The sequence below is a fragment of the Lissotriton vulgaris genome, chromosome 2_1 (genome assembly GCF_964263255.1).
Source record: "Lissotriton vulgaris chromosome 2_1, aLisVul1.2, whole genome shotgun sequence".
Lineage (NCBI taxonomy): Eukaryota > Metazoa > Chordata > Amphibia > Caudata > Salamandridae > Lissotriton > Lissotriton vulgaris.
Genome location: NC_141687.1, coordinates 1,060,117,523 through 1,060,138,560, shown reverse-complemented (window position 1 = coordinate 1,060,138,560; position 21,038 = coordinate 1,060,117,523). Strand labels below are relative to the sequence as shown.

General features: G+C 47.5%; 1 protein-coding gene across 2 annotated transcripts in view; it reads right to left on the bottom strand.

Moving 5' to 3' along the window:
- LOC147731591 (signal transducing adapter molecule 2-like) overlaps positions 1-21,038 on the bottom strand; it is a 520,259-nt gene that overhangs the window by 165,377 nt on the left and 333,844 nt on the right. For both annotated transcript variants that reach the window (XM_086956701.1, XM_086956702.1), the window contains exon 12: positions 19,297-19,450. In XM_086956701.1, coding sequence (XP_086812827.1) covers positions 19,297-19,450 — 154 coding nt within the window. The remainder of the gene's footprint in view (positions 1-19,296; positions 19,451-21,038) is intronic.

Below are 21,038 nucleotides of genomic sequence, written 5' to 3'. Positions count from 1 at the left end.
GTTAACCGACCATCTAATGTCTTAACTGCGTAGTCAACAAATTCAATCAAGGAATGATTTGGGGTTTTTAGAGTCCTCCTGAATCGAATTCTATATTCCTCAGTTGTGAGTCCAAAGCTCTCAATCAGAGTGTCCTTCATGAGGTCATAAGACCCAGCATCTACCCCTGTAAGGGTCAGGAGTCTCTCTCTGCAGTTACCAATTAACAGTTCCCAAAAGAGTGCCCCCTGTGTGACCTCCTCAATTTCCTCATTTCATAGGCCCGTGGTTCCCAAACTGTGCGCCGCGGCGCCCCGGTGCGCCGCTGTGAGGTGCCAGGGGCGCCGCGCGCACAATGTGGGAAAGTGCACTTCCTGTGAGCCAGAGGTGCAATCAGAGTCAAATTACGGGGGGGGGGGTGCTGACCTTCAAGCAAAATCTCCATTCTTTAGCTGCAGGGGCTGGGGCGGGACATCAAAGCCTCATTAGCAAACAAAAGGTCTCTAAAGACCTTCGAAGTGCTCGGTGCGGCTGGCTGCGTGTGTGTCCAGGAGCTGTGTCATTCCGGGCTGCCACACGAGAGGGGGTGGGGGGCTGAAGTCGTTTCAGTCAAATGGGTGTTTTGCTCCTGGTGTGAGCTGTAGTGCGAATTACGTGCCCCCCTGCATTATCTGGGAACATGGTGTTTATGGCCCGTGAGTACTGGCGCGATACAGTCTGAACATGCTCTTCCCCTTACCCTCCCTGGAGTTTGGGGCTCTTTTGTTAGGGAAAGTGAGGGTGGGGAATAGACAGGGATTCCAGGCATTTGTCTGCGGATCTGAATGTGGATTAGGCCGAGGCGGCAGCATACTCCATGGAGAGAGAGAGAGCTATTCCCTTCAAAGGGACGAGGTGCTCGCTTAGGCCACCTCTTCAGATGTTTGTGTTTCCAAACTGCCCATTGACAGCCTAGGAAAGTGTAGCGAGTGCTGCCGAGATGGAGGAGAGGCTGGAACAGGGGGACTTTCACTTGTACAGAACACACTGACCCGTAGGTCAGGCGCCCTCTGAAGGAGGCGCTGCAGCCAAATACCTGCTTTTGCAGAAGTGGGACATTTAATAAAGTAAACACTTTCTGCAAATGTGAGCATAAATTTATCAAACCCGATTACTTCCCCAGCAACCTGTGGATGTGCACACCGAATAATCCAGGCACATATGGGTTAAGCATCAGTGATTTCTCAACTGGGGAGAGGATGTGGCCTCTTACAGCTAAACCTGAAGACCTCGAACCAGGTTAGACTCTCAGCTGGAATGCTCAACATCCTGTGATTCTAATCTAGGGGAAAATCACTTAATCTCCCCAGTGCTGAACTAAAAGGAATGTGTCTATCGCAACTAGTGCTAATCAATATAAAGCGCTCTGATACCTTCGGATCCAGTTTGCGCTGAATAAAACTCTGGAAAAAAAAATGCCAAATGCAGGGCTTTAAGTGGGTTGTGTCCTGCCAGTGCACACTGGCAGTTCTTAAAAGCAGCTGCTGAGACGGGTCTCTTTCGAGCTCTCCATTTTTGCCCTCACCATCTGGGTAAAAAACAAATCTTCATTCGGCAGCAGAACCACCCTTCACGGACATTGACGTAAAATCAAAAATACTTGTTATGTTTCTTAGACAGTCTCATCATGTCACAACTGAAGCATTTTCAATATTATAAAACAACAAAGCCATAGAGTTGTCGATTATTTATTTTATCTTATGCAGCTAACAAGCATTGATAAAGAAGTTTAATTTAACAATTGTGTGGTTAAAAAAAGGTGCATGGAAACATATGGCTATTAATCTTGTAGTATTGTTTCTCACTTAAGGAGTTCTTATTAAACAACTGGTATCTTTTTATTTTGTTACAAATATGATAATAATACCTTCATTGCATCCCAATTACTTTAGGAAGCCAACACTAAGTACTCCTGAGGTCGTGATTACATCACCCCCCTTCCGCCCACCGGTAAAAACATGGTGGGGAGCCATGGCCAACTGCCAATTAGGTCAAGGGAGCCACGGGTCAAAAAAGTTTGGGAACCACTGTTTGGGAACCCAGCCTTTGATCGTTCTACGATCCAGGACCACACCTCCTCTGGTGTCTGGAAGAACTGCGTGGTATCTTCAAAGATAACTTTTAGTTTGGCTGGAAATAGTTACATATTGGATCCTGAGCGCTCAAAGTTTTGCCTTGATAGGTTTTGCATCTCAGCTTTTGGACATCTTGCGAGTAATCCGGTAACACCATCACTCTTGTGTTTTCGTATTTGATCTCCCCCATCTTGCGCATTTCTCAAAGTATGAGATCCCTGTCCTGAAAGTTCAAGAATCGGGCTATCAGTGGCCGAGGGAGGGCTCCTGGTGGCGGTTGGACCGCGGGCATTCAATGCGCTCTCTCTATGACAAAACATGATGAAAACTGTGTGTCTGGGCGAACGTCTCTAAGAAACGTCAGCAGGAAGTGTGCCGGATCAGAGCATTCAGCATTCCCTGGAAAACCTATAAATCTCAGATTGTTTCTGCGGGCTCTATTTTCGGCATCATCGACTCTCCAGGCCACCTCCTTCACAGTCGCCACGAGTCCGCCAGTTCCGTACATGTGGATCGCGAGGTGTCTTCTAATTTCGAGACATGCTGTTCTGACTTCGTGACCCTTTCGGAGACCCTTCATAGGTCTTGGCGCAGGAACGTAACCTCGGTTCGTATTTCTGCCATCTTGCCAAGTCAAGGCTTTCTCAGGATACATGTATGGCCTGCAGGATCGGGACCGCATCTGGGAGGGGGGCAGGACCTCCCTCCGCTTCCCCGCGCTGGAAGGACTTTGGTAAAGCGATACAGCTTCCCTTCTTTAGATGTCTTAGGTTCCTTATCTTTAGCCATCTTGGGCGCTCTGTCAGCCTGTCGTGGCAGTACACCTCTCCCAGTCCCAGCAGCCACCGCAGTTGCCCGGGGCCGATTCCCTGTGCGGCCCCCACTCGCAGTGTGTGCCAATAACCCCTTACGTGAGGCCTCAGAGGTCTCGCAAGGGTAACTCTTCACGCCTCACAATGTGGTGAACCAGATAGAAGTGGGCAGGGGGTCTCGCTGTGCTCTTCTCCGTATATAGTGGTGCCACTTCACCAATCCAGTAATCAGTAGCACCCCCACCTTTTGGACGAATCCGCAGCTCACTGGATACCTTGCAGGGCTATGTTCACGGCGGCACGCCACACCGGTACAAAGTCAGGACGGTTCGCAGCCCCTCTCGCCACTCCGCTCTGCCCCTAGCAGCTCCTTGTCACTGAGCAGTATCTGCGTACTCAGTGTGGGTGGCAACTGTGCGCCGCACTGCGGCGGACACTTGTCGATGTCCAAGAACATCACAGACAATCCTCCGTACAACACGCTCTGGCCAAAAGTCACTGCTGCCTTCACAAGCCCAAAGGAGAGGTGTCCTTAATGCGGGGACTGCTGTCAGGGAAACAGAAGCCGGGGGCCTGTCAGCAGCCCTATTCACTATGGGCCTATCACTTCAAGGAATCTGCCAGCATTCCAGCAGCTCCGCCCGCTTCACGCAGTGTCCTGGGTCGCCCGGCCTCAGAAGAGCCGATGCCTCCGTTCCTTTGCGTGGCCGATTCACTTCGGCGGGGGTAAGAGGAGGGGCGCACCAACACCGCAGCCCACCTCCTACTGAGTCTCTTGCCCATCTCTTCCACTGGGGGCAAGCAGCAGTCGGACCTGCTCAGGACACAGGACGGATTCCGCTACCAGCGAAGGTTCTCCTCCTCTCCGACGCAGTGTGACAGTGTGGCAGGCTCCGGCAGCCACACTTTATTGCCTGGGTCCCTCGAGGCAGACTGAGGGCCTCACTCTTCACTGCTGCTGGGAGAGGCGGGGACTCTACGCCATCCGTAGTAGATGTGGCCGTCACTGCACTGGGTGCACCAGTCTCACACCCAGAACTCACGACTCTGCGCTGGCCTCCACTGCCAGTCACTCTCGGCCGGCCACCATCTTGCAGAGGCGCGTATCGGATACTGAGCCAACAAAGCCTCCAATCCCGGCAGAGAGGATCTCCACACACCTCCGCGGGTGCCCCCTCGACTGCTGCGGTCTTCCGACAATGTTCACTTCAATTCAAGGCGGCGAGGATCAGGAGGAGTACAGGATTAGGTCTGGGGCCAGCGGAGCTCGCGAGGAGCGCAACTACCCGGCCATGTTCTCAACCATGCCCGCACTGAACATATTTTCGATCGTCGATAGTCTTAACACGTGTTACGACTTTATGAGCTATTCAGAGTGTCTGTTTTATTTTACAATATAAATTATATCAAAAACAGCTCACTTGCTGAAGACAGAGTATCCATTCTGAAGGCACAGTAAACCTCAAAAGATGCCTGCTTTATTTCCATCAGTGGTCTAAAGACTTTGACAAGACTGTACTATCATTATTGTGCATTGTTAACTACTGTACCATAAACATGGCAATAAAAGGATTGATGGAGATATAGGGAGATATGGGCCAGTGAAGTACAGGATCTTTGCATTGGAGGGGGAGGATGGGATGAAAAAAGAGGTGTAATTGTTTGTAGACTGGGGGGAGCAGGTGAGGGGGTACTGCTGGGTAAGCTGGATGGTTTGGGTGGGGTGGCTGCAATGACAGATCAATATGGTGACCAAAGCAGTTGGAGCACACACACAGAGAAGAATGACAGATACCCTAAAGTAAAAATACTAACATTAAAAAAACCTGAAAATGATCAGTATCACCAAAAAATAAGTGACCAGGTGCATGCAAGGGGGAAATAATAGGGACAATTGGAATAAAGAAGATGAACAATTGTTACTTACCTGTAAACAGGTGGTTCTCCAGTATTGGCGTCTTTCATAGATTCACATGCTTGAATATTCCCCGTCGTCGAAGTGGGAGTCCCACGGTAAATATTATAGCAATAAGATGCTAATAACATAAGTATGTAAAAACATAACACATAAAAATAGACAGTAGAAATGCATAGAAATACCAAGACATAATTCCTACATAGGAATACATGGCAGAGAGAAAAAAACACTTGCAACATATCCATGTCATTATGTTAGTCCAAACTGGAGTTAATCAGGCGCAAGCACCCCTCCAGAACCTTCTCCTCAGAGCTCAGTCCCTCAGATTTTCATAGCATAGTGGCAATAGAGTCTATGTGGAGAAGAGAGCCTTTGAGGGGAGGTGGGTGGTTCACATGTGGATCTATGAAAGACACCAATACTGGAGAACCACCTCTTTACAGGTAAGTAACAATTGTTCTTCTCCAGTATTGGGGTGTCTTTGATAGATTCAAATGCTTGAATAGAATAGTGAGCAGTAGTAGCCGAAAAAGGCTTGAAGAAACCATGCAACAACATGGAAGAAAAACTCCATCGGCTATAATAAAGTCATGCAAGTAATAACCATAAGCAAAATAAGCATAATGGAGGAGGGAAGACAGAGGCTCACCTTAGTTAACAAGATTGCGAAGCACTGCCTGTCCCACTGCCGTATCTGCGTCATTGATGGCATCCAGGCAATAGTGTCTTGTGAAAGTATGCCTGCTATACCACGTGGGCGCTCAGCAGATTTGATGAAGCGGCACACCGGCAAACAGGGTAGTAGAAGATGACATCGCCCTGGTGGAATGGGCCCTCACGGAAGACTGTAGAGGCTTGCCCGCTTGCTGATGGCAGAAAGCAATTGCTGAAGAAATCCAACGTGCAATAGTTGGCTTGGCAACAGGACGTCCCTTTCACATGCGTCCATAGGCAATGAATAGTTGATCAGACTTCTGAAAAGGTGCCGTCCAATTGATTTAAAATTTAAGACATCTTTTAATGTCCAAGGAATGTAGGCATTGCTCTGCCGGAGATTGAGGATTGGCAAAGTAAGTTTTTAAGAAAACAGGTTCGTTAATGTGAAAGTCAGTAGGTACTTTAGGAAGGAAAGTAGGGTTGGTGCGAAGCACTACACAGTCCGATTTGCATTGGAGAAATGGAGGTTTAATGGTGAAAGCGAGAATATCGCTTAATCTTCGAGAGGATGTCAGACCAAGGAGAAGGGCTACCTTCCAGGTGAGAAATTTTAGGTCCGTTCTGTGGCTGGGCTTGAATGGTGCTTTCATTAGTTGAGCCAGTACAACATTAAGGTGCCAAGTGGGAGGAGGACGCCGAATGGGCGGAAACTTCCGGAATAATCCCTTGAAAAACTGGCGAATTACTCTGGAGGAGCAGAGCGAGGAGGAACCATCTTGACAGTAGCGGGAAAACGCCGCCAAGAAGACTCTCAAAGTGGAATGTTAAAGTCCTGATTGAGCCAGTTGCCGAAAGAACGGAAGAAGCTGATCCTGAGTGGAATGAAGAGGATGAATATTGGCATCCGCGCACCAATGACAAAACCTCTTCCACGTGAGTTTGTAGGTTTTGACTGTAGACGGAGCTCTTGCCTGAGCGAGAATGTCCCTGCAGGCTGGAGAAATATTTAAATGGGCAAATTCAAGGTGCTCAGGTTCCATGCCGATAATTTCATAGACGAGGGGTTCGGATGACATACTTGACCCCCGTCCATAGTGAGGAGATCTGCTTGAGGATGCAGAAGCATGGGTTCGCACTGGGAGAGGATGTGAAAAAGCAGTTTTTCTCTAGATATCACCAAACACCACTTGGCGTTAGTCGCCTCTAATTCACCTGGTCATTAGCTAATCAAATAAAAAGGCAGGCGCTGGGAACTGGAAATCAAGGAACAGGTTTATTTCTCCAGAGGAGAACACGTCAGTTCGGACAAATGAAATGTCTTCTCGAGGTGCTCTAACTGCATCTCTGTGGCATAGCCTTTTATACACAATCTCAACTCTTTATTGCAGGATAACACATTCCTGACAGTAGTTTATTACTTCCCCAGAATCCCCGCTTCCAGCTAGTTTCCACACATACCTAAAAGCAAATGTCCCCCACCACGGTCTCAGCAGGTGATTGTTATTGCACAGCTGGGCATTCCGGCAAGGTCTGAAATGTGCGTAATCGGTCAGATCTAAGAGGGTTGTGGCATTGATTAATTCCGACCCCCTTGATGGGGAGCAAGTTCCTACTGTACGGGGGCAATAAACTGGATCCGCAGGGGCTTTTTATTGCCTGGGACCGGATCGAACAGCCAGGTGCAGGGGAGGAGGTTATCGATCGACCTATTCGTGCGTGGGGGATGAAAGGGCATGGGGGTTTGGTACGGGAAGTGGCTCCGGGGCTGGCTCGCGCTGAGGATGCTTTATGACTCTAGCATGTGTGCTTGGGGGTTGTCAGAGCACGGGGAGGTCAAGGCGACGCGCTGGTGATCGGCAATTCACGAAATGGCCACGGTATCTTAAATGGGTGCCGCTTACGTGCATACAGTGGCTCTTGTTAGGCAAGATGGCGCCGGCGATGTTCACGTCTGTCGATTATATTTTAACAAGAAGTGGCTCCGAGAACCATGCTTGTCGAGGCCATCTGGGAGAGATCAGGAGGATGTGGCAAGGTTGTCTCCGCATCTTCCACAGCATACGAGGAACTAGTGGAATCGAAGGAAAAGCGTGAGTGAATAGATCGCACCCGTTCATCAAAAGGCATTCCCGCACGATCCGGGGTGGGGATGCCAACTTGCATAAGATGGGCATTTCCGGTTCTCCGGTGTTGCAAAGAGATCCAAGGGTGGATGACCCCACCGTCAAAAGACTAGGTTGAGTGTTAGTTGGTGTAACTGCCACTCGTGGGTGGAAGACGTGGATCTGCTGAGGGAATCCGCTAGGATGTTGGAGACTCCTGGCAGATGAACGGCAGTCAGGGTGACGTGGTGACTGATTGCCCAATCCCAGATCGACTGTGCCAGACGAGACAAGAGAGGAGATTTGGTTCCTCCCTGCTTATTGACATAGTGCATGCTGGTCATGTTGTCCATTTGGATAAGGACTGACTCCCTCTTGATCACAGGATGGAACGACTTGAGGGCCATCAGTTCCAGCCGGTTGATGTGCCAAGAGCGCTGAGGCAGAGTCAATTTGCCCTTCATCGACAGACCTTGAAGGTGAGCACCCCACACTTCTAAGGATGCGTCCGTCGTCAGCGTGAGTTCCGGAACGGTGGTGAGGAAAGTAACCGCTGCCTCGATGTTGGACTGTTGCGCCCACCACTGGAGAGCCGCTTTCATGTGAGCGGTAACAGACTATGTCGTTGAAGGATCCGGTGACTTGACGCCATTGCCCGGCCAGTTCTTCCTGAATAGGGTGAGTTTTCAATCTGCAATTCGGGATCAGAGAAATGCATGACGATGCCATCCCCAGAAAGGACTTCAAAATCCGGACTGAAACGGCATGTTTTGCGCAAATACGAGCCGGAGTATCTTCAGCTAACACTCGTGAGACATGAACGCTTTGGCTACGGAAGTGTCCAGGGTAGCGCCCAGAAAGGTTCTGCAGAGAGATGGGACAAACTGGGACTTCGACATTGATGGAGAGGCCTAGGGAGAGGAAGACCTCTTGACAGCGTTGACTGTCCTGAACAAACTGGCTGCGAGATTGATATGGCAATCGTCCAGGTATGGAAAAATTTGGACGCCCTGGAGCCGCAGGTAGGCTATCACAGGAGCGAACACTTTCGTGAAGACACAAGGGGCGGAGCGTAGGCCGAAAGGCAACACCCGGAACTGTAAGTCTCTCTGTCCCACTTGGAAGCGCAAGTACTTTCGATGACGTGGAAGACTTTGCACATGAAATTAAGCGTCCTGGAGGTCGATGGTGGTCATGTAGTCGTCTTGGGAGAGAAGACGCAAAATCTCCATGAGCGTGAGCATACAAAAGGATTGGCATTTGAGATATTTGTTCAGCACTCATAAGTCCAGAATCGGACACCAGTCTCCTGATTTCTTGAGGATAAGGAAAAAACGGGAATAGAACCCCCTTCCTCTTAGAGACTTTGGAACCACATCGATGGCGCCCTTCGTAATCATAATCCGAATTTGTTGGAACAACTCCTTGAGGTGGGGTGGAGGCAGGCTGCATTGTGGAGTGGGAGGAGGAATCTTTACGAACTCCAAAGCATGGTCCTTCGCTGCAATGTCCAGAACCCAAAGGTCTGAGGTGAGGGAGGACCATTGAGACAAGAACAGGGAGATTCGACCTCCAACTCAGGCAAGTCATTGTCGTTTAGAGGTAGCTCCTCTATATGCAGAGTTTCCTCGATAGGATTTGGAGGAATGCTGACGGGAGGGCTGCTGCTGCTGCAGGAAAGAGTAGCGCTGATTACCCTGGTTATAGGAGTATGTTTGACGAGATCCTCCACGAAAATTGAAGTTGGTGCCGCGTCCACGTGCGCCACGAAAAGGTTGTTTTCGGAATTGTAAGGTCCCTAAAGAGCGAGCAGTTCCGGTGTCCTTTATAATGGCTTGGAGAGCCTCATTAACATGTGCCCCAAAGAGTGACTCTCCATCGTACGGCATATCAAGGATCTTTGCCTGTACCTCTTGACGAAATGAAGTGGAGCGGAGCCATCCCTGTCGCCGCAACAGAGCTGCCCTGCAAGCTCTCGGAAACCAGTCGATGCGATGTCTACTGAGACGTCTATGATCTCCTCAGCTGCTCTCTCTCAGTCCTGCAAAATCTTCAAGGCTTCAGCCCTGGAGGGCTCCGGGAGGAGGGCTACAAGGGCAGCCATGTCAGACCACATCTGACAATCCTATCGCCCTAGAACAGCTAAAGCATTCGCTGCTCTCACCGTGGTAGAGGCCAATAATAAAAATTTCCACCCAATGGCGTCCAGGCGACGACCCTCCTGATCTGGAGGAGCTGTAATAGGTGATGCTGGGTTCCTTGCGCGTCGCTGAGCAGCTTGAGTGACCACCAAATCAGGCTTCGGCTGCGAAATCAGGCACGCAGGGGAACCAATCGGTGCCTTATATTTCTTTTCTAGGCAAATCATTTGTGCAGGGATGGTATTTGGTGTCTGCATAAGTTTCAACCCTTCGTTCCATATGAAATCAATAAAGGGGACTGTATGGACCTGCTTAAATGGCTGATTCTTAAAATCATACTGAAAACAGTCCTCTTCTCTTTGGACTCGTGGCAGTTTAAACCGTTGAGCCGCTCTGTCCATTAACTGATGGAAGCTTGCAATGTCCACTGGTGGGGAATCGCCAGGAGTCACTGGAGAAGGGGACGGTGTCTGGATTTGGTAGTCGTCCTAATCGGCCATGGTGTTGTCATCGTTGTCATCATCCTGGACTTCGCCCTCTTCACGATCAGGGCGAACGTCATCCTCATCATCGGCATAGACAGTAGTGTGTATCCGAACTGACGTCTGAATTTGCAGGGAACGGTACAGAAAGTGGTGGTAGCGGATCTACAAAAGGAGGTACTGCAGGCACTGGTGCTGCTGGTACTGGCGAACCCTGATTGGATGGGGGAAATCGCCGGTTATAATCCTCCAACATATATTGTAGGTTAGAAAGGAGAGACAGAGGCAGTGTCGCTGTTGGAACCTGCACCGCTTGTTCTTCATCCTGAAAATAATTTCCTTTAGGTTCATCACCATAGTCCTCGCACTTAATGACTAATTCCGAAGGACTGTGTGCCGCCCCAAAAGGGCCACCGTCTTCCTCTTCTGAACTAAAGTCCTCTTCAGAGCCAGTGGCAATGGCGAAGGTGGCTGCTTGTCGTCTTGAATAGACAACTGGTCTACCGGAACCTGGGGACGTTGGTGAAGTGGGCCGGCGTTGGAAAGACCAAAAACTGACGTTGGAAGTGGCAGCAATGGCAACGATGCAAAAGAGGAGGTAGTCACCGTCGACGAAGTCGTCGACTTAGCTGATGACGACGGCAGAAGCGTAGACGAAAAGGCAGATGAGGATTCCGTCGTCGACGGTGTCACCGTCGACTGCGCTGTCGTTCACGGGTCTGGCGTCGACGAGGTCTTCAACGTCGACGACGAAGTGGCCGTCGACGATGATGAAGTTGAAGCCGTCGACGAAGCACTCGTCGACTGGATCAACGACGAAGATTTACCAGCTCTTGTCGATTAAAATGTCGTCGACGACGAGTGAACTTTCTGTTTCTTTTTCGTCGACGAGAGCATAGAAATCGTCGACGAGACAGGTCTAGAGCCCATAGATACCTTCGTCGACATAGATGACGCCGACGTAACCGTCGTAGATGAGCCAGCAGCAGATGTTGTCACAGTCGCCGGCAGATCTCGTCGTCTGGGCGACCGTCGACGCTCCAGTCGACGATTTAACATGTTTCTTGGTGGAAACATGACTGGAAGAAGCAGAAGACGCTTGAGAGTCATATCTCGTGGGCGGGGGCGAAGCAGGAGGAGGTGAAGACATCGCAGGAACCATAGAAAGAGAGAGTTTCTTTTTCTTTAAAAATGGAGAAGGCAAATCCTGCACACTGCTACGCTTACTGGCTGCTTTAGAAGTACTAGACATACGGCTGTCTGCGTCAGAAAGTGGGTTACCCTTGTCCTTAAGTCTCTGCAACCAGAGGAGGAGACTACCTTCCCTGTCTTTAAGGTTCTTAGTAAAAAAGGTCCTCCAAAATTTACATTTGCTCAGCTCCTGGTCGGGGGAAAGACAATATATACACTTGCTGTGGGGAGCTTCAGAGTATAAGCGCAGCTTCCCACAGGAAGAACAGGGTCTAAATAAGGAATATGCTACTTACCAGTATGATTCTGTTCTTGCCATGTATGGCTGCTGACATTCATATCTTGTGCATAGATCACCGCCAAGTGTTGGGTCCGGATGATTGCACTTGTTGTCTTGGAAGAGTCTTCGAAGTATCACGAGATAGGTGACTCCTCCCTTGGAATACAGTGCGCACTGGCATCCTCTCCATCCTCAGATTGTTTTTTTGCCATTGTGGCAGAGATGGAGATAGCAAAATAAGAGATGGCCATGCCAGAGAGAATGCTGCAGTTGCTACAGGCACCGGGGAGGAGGGCGGGCGATATGAATGTCAGCAGCCCTACATGCCAAGAACAGATGCATACTGGTAAGTAGCATATTCCGTTCGAGGCATGTGGGCTGCTGAATTCATATCTTGTGCATAGACTGTATAGCAGTATCTCCTCTAGCGGTGGATACCTGTGCCAGCTGCAGCAGTTTGAAAAAGAGTTTTGAGGACAGCCTGGCCTAGGGCAGCTTGCTGTTTTGTTTGTACATCTACCCAGTAATGTTTTGTGAAAGTGTGTATGGGGGTCCATGTGGTTGCATTACAGATGTCGTCAAGAGGAATATTTCCTAGGAAAGCCATGGATGCCCCCATTTTCCTAGTGGAGTGTGCTTTTGGGGGGACAGTTAAAGTGCGTTTTGCCTTTTGATAGCATATCTGAATGCATTTAACTATCCATCTGGCTATTCCTGATTTTGAAATTGGATTCCCCTTGTGCTGTGGTGCAAAGGCAACAAACAGTTGCTTTGTTTTTCGAAAGGATTTAGTTCTGTCCACATAGTAAAGGAGAGCTCTCATTACGTCTAGTGTGTGCAGGGCTCTCTCAACTACTGACTGTGGGTTTTAAAAGAACACTGGCAGGTCTATTGATTGGTTTATATGGAAATTGGATACAACCTTAGGCATGAATTTAGGGTTTGTTCTAAGAACCACCCTGTTGGGCGTGTACCTGCATGAAAGGTTCTTGAATTGTAATTCACTCACTCTTCTGAGTGAGGTGATGGCCACTAGAAAAGCAACTTTCCACATTAGGAATTGTATTTCGCAAGAATGTAAAGGTTCGAAAGGAGGGCCCATGAGTCTAGTAAGCACTATATTGAGATTCCAGACTAGGGAAGGGGGGTGCCTAGGAGGAATCACCCTTTTTAGACCCTCCATGGAAGCTTTGATTGCTGGTATTCGAAACAGTGAAAGGTGTTGTCTGTTTTGAAGGTATGCTGCAATGGCAGCAAGGTGTAGCCGTATTGGAGAGTATGCTAAGTTACATCTTTGTAGGTGCAGCAGGTAACATATAATGTTCTGTATTGATGCGTCTAATGGATTGATTTGGTTATTGGTGCAGTAAATAACAAATATGCACGCTTGTGTGGTTGGTCTTCTTGCCTCCTTAATGATATTCATGCAATCTGGGGGCAAGTTAAGATATCCAAACTCTAAGACCTCAGGAGCCAGATCGCTAGGTTTATTTGGTTGGGATCGGGGTGTCTGATATCTCCATGGTTCTGAGTTAGAAGATGAGGGGCAAGGAGCAGTCTTTGATGGGGAACTACTGAGAGGTCTAGGAACATCGTGTACCACGGTTGTCTCGCCCATGTGGGAGCAACTAGGATTAGTGTGCGGGAGTGTTGCCGCAGTTTGCGTGCCACCAGCGGGATCAGTGGTGCTGAGGGAAAAGCGTACGCAAATCTGCCTGACCAGTACATCCATATCGCATTGCCCTGTGACAATGGATATGGGAAAATGGCAGCAAAGTATTGGCATTTCGAGTTTTCTTTTGTGGCGAACAGGTCTATTTCTGGGTGACCCCACTCCTCGAAGAATGGTTGGAGGACCTGGGGGTGAATCTCCCATTCGTGTAATTGCTGGCTGTGCCTGCTGAGCAGGTCGGCAACTTGGTTGTCCTTCCCTGGATGGTGTTCTGCTAGGAGAAAAATGTGTTTTGGAATGCCCACTTCCAGATGCTCTGTTTCAGATGGGACAGCTGTGGAGAGTGCGTTCCTCCCTGTTTCTGGATATAGTACATTGCGGTCATGTTGTCCGTCCGGATCAACACCGTCTTGCTGTACAAGTATTTCTGAAATGCTTTTAGGGCTAGGAATATCACTAGCAACTCTAGTTGGTTGATATGCAGCCTTCTCTGCTTGTTTGTCCAGAGCCCCTGTACTGTGTATTGAAGGAGATGGGCTCCCCAGCCTGTCAGTGATGCGTCCGCTGTTAGTACTAGTTGTGGAACCGGCTCTTGGAACAGTCGGCCCTTGGAAAGGTTTTGTGGGTTCCACCACTGCAGAGAGTTGTGAGTGCGACTGTCTACCAACACTAGGTCTTTTAGTTGTCCTTGAGCCTGGTTCCATTGCCGGGCTAGGCATTACTGTAATGGGCGCATTTGGAGTCTGGCATGGGGGAAAATGAATATGCAAGAGGCCATCATGCCTATGAGCTGCATAAAGACTTGAGCTGGCAGAGTGTTGTGGCAGGAATTTGCGAATGAGTGTCTGCATACTGGCTATCCTTGCTGAGTTTGGATACGCCTTTGCACCGAGGTGTTTATGGTGGCTCCCAGGTACTGCTGTATGTGGGACGGTTGCAGATGTCATTTTGTGTAGTTGATTGAGAATCCTAAGCCGTGTAACAGCTCGATTGCTTGAGACGTGTGTGCTGCGCATTGGTGGTACGATTTTGCTTGTATAAGCCAATCGTTAAGGTAAGGGTACACATGGACGTGCTGCCTCATGAGATGTGCTGTCACGGTCGCTAAGCATTTTGTAAACACTCTTGGAGCCGTGGTAACCCTGAAGGGCAAAACCTTGAAATGGTAGTGTTGACCTTCTATTGTGAACCTGAGGTATTTTCTGTGGGCTGGATGGATTGGTATGTGGAAATACGCCTCTTTGAGGTCCAGTGTTGCTAGGAAATCCCCCTGTTGTAGCAACGGGAGCACTTGTTGTAATGTGATCATATGAAAGTGCTCCGACAGTATGTATTGATTTAGGGGTCTGAGGTCCAATATTGGTCTGAGAGAGCCGTCCTTCTTGGGAATAAGGAAATATAGGGAGTACACTCCCTTCCCTTGCTGTTGGAAAGGGACTTGCTCTATGGCCCCCTTTTCTAGCATGCAGTTCACCTCTTGTTGTAATAGGGTGATGTGTTCTCTGGACATTGGACGATGTCTTGGTGGTATGTTTGGTGGTGTAGAAGTCAGTTCTAGGCAGTAGCCAGACTGGATAATTTCTCTCACCCACCTGTCTGTGGTAATTGTGTTCCAGATGGGTAGGAACTGTTGGAGTCTGCCTCCGACCGGTGTTATGTGGCCTGGAGGTAGTGTAATAGAGTCACTGTTTTGAGGCAGTGGAGGCTCTGGTGTTATTGCCTCCACGTCCTCTTCCCTTGGTATTGTTACCTCTGTAGCCTCCTCTGGTGGTGTTTTTAGTAAGGAACTTTGTGCGTTACCTTTATATGAGGCCGTTGTTTGTGAGGTATGTCCTCGTGTGTTTGCGCTGTATGAGGAGCGACAAAAGGAGCCCCTTTGTTGCTGAAATTGCAATGCCCCCATAGATTTTGTTGTCTCTGTGTCCTTTTTCATTTTATCCAAAATGGTGTCGACAGCAGGGCCAAACAGAAAGTCCTGATTAACCGGCTGGTTAAGGATAGTGGACTGTACCTCATTTTTAAAACCAGAAATACGCAGCCATGCATTTCTGCGGAGTAGAATGCTAGTGTTGATTGACCTAGCTGCAGTGTCTGCTGCGTCAAGCGCATTTGATGGAGGCGTTGGTTATGAATTTTCCCTCCTGTATGAGATCTTGGGCTTGTGCTTTGAAAGGCTCAGGTAGGTGTTGCATTAGGGTCTCTAGCTGGTCGTAATGCGCCCTGTCGTACCAAGCCAGTAGAGCTTGTGTATCAGCTATCCTCCACGAGTTGGAGGCTTGTGCCGCTATTTTTTTCCCTGATGCCTCAAGTATTTTTGACTCTTTGTCTGGGGGAGGTGCCTCCCCAGTTATTTGGGAGTTGGCCCTTTTACGTGCGTTGGCTACTACCAGTGAATCAAGTGGTAACTGCCCTTTGATGTAAGTAGGGTCTGTAGGGGCTGCCCTATACTTTTTCTCTATTCTGGGGTTGATTACCCGTGTCCTGGCTGTGTCCTTAAATATGTCAGGTGCATGTTTCAGAACTCCCTTTAACATGGGAAGTGTTTTGACACTTTTCTGATGTGGGGAAGGTGTCAAACAAGAAGTCTTCTTCAACGGGGTAGTTATTCATATTCACGTAGTGGAACTGTGCAGCCCTGTCTATGAGCTTATTAAAAACGATGGTGTCATCAGTAGGAGACGGTTTAGTAGGATAAGAGGACATGCCAGGGATGGGATGGGTGTTGTAAGGGTCAGTTGGCTCTTCCCATGGTTCCTGTGGTTTAGTGTCCCGTGGGAAGTCATATTGAGGCTGTGGCTCATCCCCTGTGTTACCCTCGTCGTCCTCGTGATGAGAGGGAGAGTAAGGAATATAAGGGTTAAAAGGAGTAGTAGGTATGATAGGTTGAAAAGGAATGAAGGGTCTAGAAGGAGACGTCCTTTTTCTTTAGTGGAATGGGGGACTGAGGTTCAAAGTCCAAAGGCCTCTTTTTCCTATGCAGGATGGTAACTTTACCAGTCTGTGGGTCAATACATTTTTTTGCTTGGTCGTCAGAGGGATCTGGGTGGAAGAGTTCTTCCTCAAAAGTCCTGGGTTGAGTCTTAGGCTTTGGTTTGTAGGCGACTTTAGGTTTAGAAACAGACTTTTTCGGCTCGGGCCTTTTTCGGGTCGATTGTGTCTTTCGGGTCGGCACGTTTTTTGTGCTCCGTAGGCTTCTTCGGAGAAGTGTTGTCTCCAGAGTCTATGTTTTTGTTGGGATCGACTGGAGTCTTGTTTTTTCGGCTGAGCGTCCTTTACGGAGTCGATTGTCTTTTTTGGATCGACTGGTGTCTTCGTATCCGGTGTTTTCGGTCCGAGAGGAGGTTCTGGCTTGGACGCGTGCTTCGGTACGGCGCCTTTTGTCAGGTCGACGTTTTTCAGTGACAAAGGCTTGTTTGGGCCGGCGACCTTCTTTGGTTCGGCGCCCTTGGGTTGTGTGGCCTTATTCGGGTCGACAACTGGTTTTGGGTCAACAATTTTGGGCTGTGCGGCCTTCTTGGGGTCGACAGTCTTTTTCGGCTCGACGCTCTTTGGCTGTACGGTCGCTTTCGGATCGACGCCCTTCTGGTCGGCGACCTTCTTTAGCTCTGGAACCTTCTTCGGGACGATGTTACTGGGCCCTGGGGTTTCCGAAGGTTTTCGGTTTCGGAGCCGAGCCGGATAGCGGGGCAATCGAAACTTTTTTATGATCTTGGCTAAGGCCTTTTGGCGATGCCTTGACCGAAGCCATTGTTATTGGGGTAGATGGTGTCGGGGGCAGGGTACTCACGATTTGCCCTGGTGGTATCTCATCATCGGAGTCCAAGTAGTCCTCTACGGTGACTATCTCTAGGTCCGAGTCCGGCGCCTCTTGTAGTTCTTGGTCGTCATCGAAGATGTTGTCCTTGTCTGGAGCCTGTCGCTGCATTTCTTGTGTGGCTGCACGCCGGTTCCGAATAGTTTTCTTGGATCGAAACTGTGCACAGGCTGGACAGCTTTCCTCTTTATGGTCTGGGGAAAGGCACTTGTTGCATACTGAGTGCTTATCAGTATGTGGGAACTTGGCGTGGCATTGCGGGCACCTTTTAAACTGGCTTCTTTCCATTGACGGTCGGCTCAAGTGGCGTCTAAAAGGCCCAACGGCCCGCGTCGACGACCGCTTGGAGATGGAAGGCTGGATCGAGTAGAGAGTTACCGATCGAGAACAACACCGTCAAATCGAAGGCCTTTTGGCCTTTAGAAAAGTTTTGTTTTTGCTTCCGAAGTTGGAGTATAGGAGTTTGCATCCAAACCCAATGGCAGAAAAAAACAATCTGAGGATGGAGAGGATGCCCATGAGCACTGTAGTCCAAGGGAGGAGTCACCTATCTCGTGATACTTCGAAGACTCTTCCAAGACAACAAGTGCAATCATCCGGACCCAACACTAGGCGGCGATCTATGCACAAGATATGAATTCAGCAGCCCACATGCCTCAAACAGACTTCTTACTTGAAGACATGTCAAACACTGGAAACCAGAAGAAAACTTGAGAAAAACTGAGCAGAGTTTAGGGAGACTCCCTTCCCACGACGGGCAGTAGAAAATCTGAGGGACTAAGCTCGGAGGAGAAGGTTCTGGAGGGGTGCTTGCGCCTGATTGGCTGCAGTTTGGACTAACATAATGACATGGATATGTTGCAAGTGTTTTTTTCTCTCTGGCATGTATTCCTATGTAGGAATTATGTCTTGGTATTTCTATGCATTTCTACTGAGTATTTTTATGTGTTATGTTTTTACATACTTATGTTATTAGCATCTTATTGCTATGATATTTACCGTGGGACTCCCACTTCGACGACGGGGAATATTCAAGCATGTGAATCTATGAAAGACACCCCAATACTGGAGAAGAGGCTTAGTCATCACAAGGATAAAGTTGCCTTCATGTTGATAGTTTCAATCTCTTCCAAACTTTCAAGGCCAAGTAAACTTTTTGATAAAAGGAATTTTCATTAAGCTGTTAAAATTATACAGGTAGCAAGTCATAGTGCATATACATCGCACAGGGTACAATTCTATAGCCACAACAATAACACCCCTTCACCTCCACCCTACTTGAAGCAAGCTAATGTGAGGAAAACAACTGATGATAAAGGGGTCAATCAAAGGTGCTGGGCAGAAGTAAGTTCCCAGGAGCAATGGAGTGAACATCCAAGCCTCTTTAGCTTACCCAAGACATCAAGTCTTGTTCATATCCAGAACTGTTAGGACAGATTCCCAACCAAAAGGAACAACTGAGGAGCAATAAGATTGCACTGCTTAAGCTTGTAAAAGATCCCCATGAAACTATGAGGTCCAGGCAGAGGTCCAAAGCTACCAATCACTACAGTCTTTTAACGTGAGCAGATGGACCTAATATTCAACAGGACCTTAAATTATATGAATTGGATGCAGTAGCAAGTACTTGGTTATGATAAAAAAAAAGCACACAACTGAAAAAGTTGATCACTTTTTTGCTATAGCTTTATTTGAAGGGAAAAGCTAAGGACCCATGACAATGATAGCTTCGAAACACAAAGAGAATTCTGAGCAAGCATCACTGAGGCCCTGGACTCTGCCTGCACAAAAATTAAGAATGTGATGGTGAGAAACAACTGCTGAATGAAACTAGGCAAAATAAATGTAAGGATAAAAAATTAATGTGGTTAATTCAAGACGATACACTGACTGCAGGTCAGTGTTTGGAGACAACAAAATTCATCAAGAACAATATATTTGTGGATATCTTTAAATACAGTTAAAGACAATACAGCTATGTTTGTCATTATTCAGTGCCAGAATACTCCTTGCGGAGTGGCAGTTAGCGCTTTACAAATACCAATTTACATTACATTATTAAGAAGATAATTGAAGTGAAAGGTGCAACAATCATGATCTTTCTGTTTTGATTTAAGAAACAAGGCACACTGACCTGCATTGAAACACCAGTCGATGTAGATGGGTAATGTGTTTGGGGTGTGGGCTTGGCATAAACTGAGTACATAGGTGTTTCATTCACTAGTTTGTTGTAGAGCTCCAGGGCTTCTAAAACCTTTACATTCAATTCAGATAACTCGGAGTGTTTTCTAATATAAAAAAATCACAAACATTGTAAAACACATACTACTTGACGAAACTGCACACAAGAAACACCATATGCTTCATAGCTAAATTAATTTGAATGGCTCGGAAATGATCAAACAGCTGTTTTCTTTCAATAAAATGGGGCATAACTAAAACAAAAATGACTTGGGGAACCAGCAAGGTCACGCATAAGCATAACAAACAAGCTACAAAAATCATTAATGCAAGGAAGACTTAAAATAGACTTTAAGTGCTTAGGTGCAAAAGGAACAAGTAAAGAACAAACTAGTACATTAGTTTGCCTCAAGATACATAAAACATTTTCCACACTTCGGCTACTGCTGCATTATTCTTGATGGCCTATGTTTATTTTATTTACAATACACTTTTCAAAAATGCTTTGCATATTGCATAACAATGCAGAGGTAGATATCCAATTAAAATAAACACAATAACCCTCATGAGAAAAGGTGTCAGCTACTCCAAAGCCAGTGGTGTCTTCTCCTTTCTCAATTAAGAAATGTAAAAACATTTACCCCTTTGCTGCACATCTGCCAAAGACATACACATACATTTTTATTTCTGGCAGTTGATCTATATATGCATATATAGATCACATGATCACATGTGATTATATATATATTTATATATATATATATATATATATATATATATATATATATATATATATATATATCGCAGCTCCCACAACACCAGCCTTCCGCACTCTCGAGCGGGTGCTTACGTAACGGGGGTGTACCCGTAAAAACATATTTCGGCTCACAGTATCTATAGGTATTCTCCCTGTAAAAGGATTGCAGCACTCGTGGGGGTGGTTTACAGTATGATTTTATTCGTAAACCTCACAGCATAGCAAAGACGCGTTTCGGCATCGGCCTTCGTCAATTTGTCATACAAATGCGCGAGGCATACATCATTCATTTATAATCAGTTGCATGTGAGCATTTCATCATAATAGACAAAGGACACTAGCGCATCCATTACTGGTACCGCCATCTTGTAACGTGCAACTGCTAAAAATGTTTACACGAAAAAGTCTCACATGGATACATGTTTAACTGAGACCTTAAATGAACCATCAAGGATTCAATCTTATCTCGCCCTGGATGGGCTATAGCCACTTATGTGTCCCACCTGTCTTAAAATCAAGCCCTGAATGGGCCATGCAATCCACTATTCTTTATACTAGCATACATGTCATAAATTAGAAACACTAAATTTAAATTTCATTACAACCTCCATGACCATCCGGTTATATCCTCCTGGCAAGACATCTTTACATCAATTCATCATCAGTCAATAAGATTATTGTGCAGGTCAGCCGACCCCACTACATATGCATATTTGAAACATTGCATAGAATACACATTATCCCAAATGTACAGCCAATTCCTCATGCATGTTCAACCCCAGCGGTGTTTTACTCTGTAAGTCTATAATGTAACGCGATTCCAATCGCCTCAACCTTTGCAATCTGTCTCCTCCCCTTATGTTAGCTGGTACACTGTCTAAACAGAAATACGTTAACAGATCCCTATTACGTTTATGTTCTCTGTCAAAGTGTCTGGC